Here is a 6,000-nt window from a genome sequence, read left to right as displayed (position 1 = left end):
AAAAAAAAGCTCAGGTACGTTTTTAATGTCCAACATTATTTTTTCCCTATTAATAAAGCCTTTCATCTGTATAGGAAATTGATAATTTTATATATATGAGAAGAGGGGAACACAGTGAAAGAGAGAGAGACAATGAGAGCAAGAGAGAATGTATGAGTGTGTATGCGAGAAACTGCAGGAAAATATGTGGATCAGGATACAGGCTCTCTGTATATGTTATTTTCATAAATGTGCATTCAAACCTCAGATTCTATCAGAGAACACAGCTGAAAATATCTGAGTCATCTTGTGTTAAAATTACTTTTATTCAGGATGAAAAATACAACATGTAACCACATTAGATGATAGTCTATGGTTAGTTCTTGACCACATATTTCCAAAGAACTACATACTTATTTCCCGTTGCTGTTACTGCAATATATTTCTCTTTACTTATTATTATTTAGAAGGTTACAATGTAGTGTTTTATGTAGCTTTTCCTTAATAGCAGATAGAATAGACATGTTGCACACAATTACAGGCAGGAAAAAATTAATACATAGCTTTTCAAAGAACAAGGAAGACACCAAATCGACAACGTGTAGTTCAGAGTTCAGGGAATTTTTTTCTTTAAATAGGTGCTTTTCGTGGGTATCATGTGGCCTGATAAAAGCTCTAGGTTTTGCAGACTGTAGCGGCGTAAAGCTATTTCTGACACGATGGATGAAGACGGGTCTGAGGTAGAAAGGTGGTCATGGCTTTCCTCTTGTATAAAACAATCTTCTTCTCAAAATATCTATGCTGCAAATAGACACCCTTGCCCCCCAACCCACCCACCATTTTCACAAAGAATAGGAATTTCTAACTTTAAGCCTCCTTCTGGCCAGATCCCAGCTCAAGAGAACCCAAAGTTAAAATGTCCTGATGTCTTAAAAGCGCATGTGCTTGAATCAAAACATGTTATTTTAACTCTTTTTTTTGTTTTGTTTTTTGGTTTCTCTACATTTGGTAATTACGTAACATGTCTAAACTGAATGAATTAAGTGCTAAATCGGAAGCTGAACCAAATGCCCAGTTGAATGCACTCGGAGTTAGGAGGGCACCACCACCCAAGCATCAGTTTCGTTCTTCGGCAGAAGCAGTGACCTGGGCTTTATCCCCAAGTGCACGGGTCACAGAAGGGGTGACAGCACATCTGCTATTCACCCAAAGGGACAATGCGAAGTGCACTAAATTTGTGCCTGCTTTCCAAAGAAAATAGCTGGGAGTTTCAAGAATTATAAAGGGCTTAAATATACATGAAGAACAATAAATGCTCTTCAAAGGGAACCAAAGACGACAATGTATCCAGCATTACAATGGGGTAAAGGCCTGCTGTGTATTTAACAAAGAAAATCAAGGCCTTTGAACTAGGAAAGGTTGTACCAAGTGTCGTTTCTGTGCCAAAATGAAAATATGCTTAAATAGGCAACCTTTGGTAAAATGACCTGTGAGATTGTTATAATCCTACTTTAAGTCTCCTCTATCCTATAAACTGGGGTGTGAAATAAATAAAGAAATCAAGAGCTACTTCTATAGAGCAGGGAAATAAAATGCAGGGGGGAAAAAAATCCCAACGGAAATGCCAGTTAGGCCCACAGGATTTTTATTGTGGTTATCCAAGTGGTTGCTAAAAAAAAAAAAGTAAGTGTATGATGTCAAATAAAGTTAAAAAGTATACACAGCGCTATGGCCTAATCCATACACATATGATATAAGTGACTGAAATATACGAACTTATCAATTGGCCAAATCATGAAAACAAATATAGGAAATCTATTTGGTCATGTGGCTGATGAGTTTATAAATAACCAAAACGTAATGGTAAAAGAACTGAAGAAATAAATGAAGTTATTGTACAAGGTTAATATAAAGGAATGTAAACTGTAAAACTGTCTTCTAGTTCTTCTGCAATTTTCATCACGGTTATTAAAAAGGTGTCACGTTAGAAAGTCCCCACCCACCTTCCCGATGCTGTGTACAGTATACAAATCTGTGACAAATGCACCACCGATCCCCAACACCGCTCTGTTCATTAATTTACAGTTGCATAGAAAGGGAAGGAGAAAACAATACTAAATGATTATTATAAAACAAAGTATCCTTCTCTCTTTGGATAGTCAGTGTTTCCCCCCTTCAGTAGGACTCGTGCTCGGTGCTCAACGGCCTGTTTCAGGGAGCCATGGGGCTTCTGATGAAATGGAGCTTGGAAACTGGCATTTGCTGGAAAGGGCAACACTGAAGGTCAGGAAATGTTTGTTGGCTGATGAATGCTTCACATTGCCTGCGGGGAGGGAAACCGTGCTGTCAGAACAACATTTACATAAACCATTACAGGTAGCAGAGGCCTGTCAACTCCTCAAGGAAACACAAGTGCCTCTCTCAGAATGAAAACCCTATTTTGCTATGTTCAGAGGGGGACCCTTTTCTCCCGCGTGACTCTTGCTCCCGGAGATGAGGTCCTTTCCTCTCATCCCGCATCACCTCGTCTGCTCTTTCTGACTGCAGCCGGTCTAGAGGAAGCCTGGAAGCCTGCTCACGCCCAGGCGGGAAAGCGAGCTCAGACTGAGAGGACTTGTCCTTTCCTGCTGGAGGTACCAACGGTGAGCGAGTTAGGCTGGTGCAAGCACCCAGGGCTCCCACAACCTCAGATACTGGATAAGTCCGTCTAGGTCCTCCTTGTGTTTTCAGGGCATTTTTTTCTCTCTCTCATCCCGGAAAACAACAACCTTCTGACAACCACCTCTACCTTTCCTGCTTACTCCCACCAGGACCCCGCTTCATCTATCCTTTGATACTACAGTGCATCGAGTCTCCCGCCTTTTTTCTGTCCCCACACCTAAGCCATACTCACTTCCCTCCCTACACGCTTAGACACCTAGTTCAATCACTATTATTACTCCTTTGACTCCCCCCTTGAACTGCTTGCTGTATGCACTCTCTTGGCCAAACCATGACTTGAACTTCGATTAACTGCAATCCTCGCCCTACTCTGATGCCTGGGATCATGAACTTGAATGTGGCTAGAGAGCAACACACAGCCCCACACCGGCTTCACGTTAAATTCACTAACAGGCACCTAAATTGGTGCCCTTTAATGCTGCCTGGCAGTCAGTCACACTATTCCAGGCTCGACGTGCTCTCTTGATCTCCAAGAGCTATGGCGCCTTCTCTGGTCTTACCTCACACCTATGACACTCCCTCCCATCACGCTTTGCTCAAGTCTCGGCTTCTGATTCATGAAGACAACAGAAGCAATCAGAAGAGGAATTTTGCTCCCTGGGGTGAGGTCCTTCACTAAGACAACAGAAGCATTCAGAAGAGGAATTTTGCTCCCTGGGGTGAGGTCCTTCTGTCTCACCAGCTCTCATACCATATCCACTTATCTGCCTTATGTTCCTTGTCTTTCCTCAGGTTACTAAAGACAAACTGTCTGTGCTTCTCATTAAGATCCCAGCCCCTCTTGCCAATAAGACAATGGAAGAACTTTCAATGTTTCAAAAAGATTAATAAAAAAGTTCACGGAAGAAAATGTTCTCCAAAGATCTGTGGTCTTGTGGCACATTATTACTAAGAGTATCTGATAAGGAAAACACTGAAAGGTATAAGGCTGTGGCTGCCAATAGTCCTCAGCAAATTTTTAAATGAAAAGTCGACTCTCCCCACCCCCGAAGTTACAAAACCACCTTTGTGTATTGCCTAGTCACTGTTTTTAATCAGCCTTCTGTGATCACTACCTTGAGTAGGTATCTGGGAGAACAGAGGTCACCAAACCTCTCCAGGCTAACCACACATAGCATCTACGAGGCTGTTAAAAAGCTATGAGAACACAAAAGATCAGGTATCTGGGAGAACTGGTTTGGGAGGGGTCCTCCTCCCCAGACTGACAAACTGTTGTACTAAATCAGCTAACATTTAAACGTCAGGTCAGGCAAGTGTACTTATTTACATGGAAAATAAAGTAGCACTAAAATTGATAGCGGCGCTGGGTTGTAATCAACACATGAGCCAACCAACCCGAAGACTTATAGGAGCTTTAATATAATTTGTGGCCCAACCGGGATTTTTGCAGTTTGAACTCTGCATCTTGGACCTGGAATGAACAGCCTCTCTGTGCTGTCTGATTTTGGTTGGCAAGTCACCCAAAGCTTTCATCCTACAAGCCTGAACCTGAGCTGGGACACTGACAAATGTCTAATCGTGTGACCCATCGTTCTCATCTCACAGCCCCACTTGCTGACCAGCGTCAGGCACCCATGGAAAGTCCAGTTGCCCCCACCAACCAGAAAACAAATAATGTTAAGTCTGTGGTCTTGTTTCTCTAGCAATCCATCCCTTTGATGGTCAGCTCCTTGCAAGTTTCACCTTTAAAAACTTTGCCCATCTCCTTGATGTTGGAACATGTCCTTGGTTCATACTGAGGGCTACATTCCTGATTTGCAAATCGTATATGAATAAAACTCTCTTTTGATATCTGTTGGAATTACTGTTAACAAAACCATGAACTCTTACCTGTGGCCTGCTGGGGACGTTTGCTGAAAGAGAAAACAAAAGAAATAAATTGAAGGTGGTGCCGTTGCTTGGCTGGTTCCCCCTCTTAGGCATGCAAAAGTGTACCGTTCCCAGCTTGTTAAATGGATGCTAATAAAATAAGAAACAGTTTTTGTTTTTTGCTAAATGCTTTAACAAGGGCTAGTTTCCCTAGTTTCTCATATTCCAAGTGCTTTAAAATACACACACTCCACCAAAATATGCAAAGCATATGCTGGCTCTGTCAAAAAGTGTACAATAAAGCATTCAGTGAATACTTAGTTTCGCAAAAAATCTCAAAATTGCCCACTGAAATCTTGCCATGTATTTGGTTTATGAATCAGAACAGAGCAAATTCTGTATATTTTGCCAAGTAGTACCAGTTCTGACCAAGAAGTCATTAGGGAAATGAAGGTGCGTGAGTCTTTCATTTCTGCCACCCTTGACTCACACTTACCCCCTACCCTGAAGACCAGGAAGATGGCGGCGACATGCTTACATCACGGAAGGGGAAGGGCAGTCTTCCAGGAACTTGGGCTAATAGCTGTGCCTTCCTCGCCCCAGTTAAGAGCATCGGAGAAGTTAGAGCCTGGTGTCTAATTCACCTTTGCAGCTCGAGTCCTTCCTGGGTACAGAGAGCACCGGGCCGTGCAGCTGCTCAGGTGGGCACTGTGAGGGCAGCCACTAGTAATATATTTTTTAAGGCCTCTGCTTTTCCATCCCTCCCTTTCACTGACAAATCTCACACTCAACCCTACTGCAGAGGGGGAGCTCCACCCCTCCAATGATGGTAACAGCTGCTCTGGGTCAGATGAGAATTGTCCCTAATCAGCTAGCATGCTTCTCTCCTTCCCGCTCTCATTTTTCTGTGCTTAGGACAGAACAGAAGGTACTGATGACCACACAGTGAGTGCCAGTAGCTTTGTGAGAAAAAAAGAACAAAGGAGGAGACCTCCTTATAATGCCTGGAGGGAAAGTGAGCCCCAGGAGTAGTAGTTGGGGAAGAAGCGGGCTAACACCGGCCTAGTCCTACCAGACGCGTCGGTTACAACAGGGAGAAAAAGAGTGGACCTCCTCCACCTGAGCCACACCGGGGGACAGCTTTGCTGCATGAGTATTAAGCACAACATAGGAGAGTCATGCTTCTCTTCCAAGTAACAAATAACCAAACCCAAACAAGTCTAATCTATTTTGCCCCAAACCAACATTTTAAACCCTACAGCTTTTTATCAAATAAAAGGCTATGGATACTCCCCTGAACAAATCATACAAATGTATTTTTTAAAGGAAATCATTGCATTTTTGTAGGTTTTGAGCTTTTGATAATGTTGATCAAGCTTAATAATCAGGCAATTCACAGTGAAAATATGCCTAGAGGTAAAAAAAATAATTTTAAAAGCATTTGTTGCTTTTAAAGCAAAAAAATACTCAGCTTACTACTAGTATCCCACA

General features: G+C 42.5%; 1 protein-coding gene across 6 annotated transcripts in view; it reads right to left on the bottom strand.

Moving 5' to 3' along the window:
• Positions 1-286: 286 nt before the first annotated feature.
• UTRN (utrophin) overlaps positions 287-6,000 on the bottom strand; it is a 398,636-nt gene continuing 392,922 nt past the window's right edge. For 5 of the 6 annotated variants that reach the window (XM_081141495.1, XM_081141496.1, XM_081141497.1 and 2 more), the window contains 2 exons: positions 4,531-4,553; positions 1,785-2,302 (listed from right to left, as the gene is read on the bottom strand). In XM_081141495.1, coding sequence (XP_080997621.1) covers positions 2,294-2,302; positions 4,531-4,553 — 32 coding nt within the window. In that variant the 3' untranslated portion in view covers positions 1,785-2,293. Of the gene's footprint in view, positions 2,323-4,530; positions 4,554-6,000 lie in introns of all 6 variants that reach the window. The other variant, XM_081141499.1, reaches the window with a different exon arrangement.

This window comes from Miniopterus schreibersii (genome assembly GCF_964146895.1).
Source record: "Miniopterus schreibersii genome assembly, chromosome: 6".
Taxonomy (NCBI): domain Eukaryota; kingdom Metazoa; phylum Chordata; class Mammalia; order Chiroptera; family Miniopteridae; genus Miniopterus; species Miniopterus schreibersii.
This window is presented reverse-complemented; position numbering and strand designations above follow the sequence as displayed.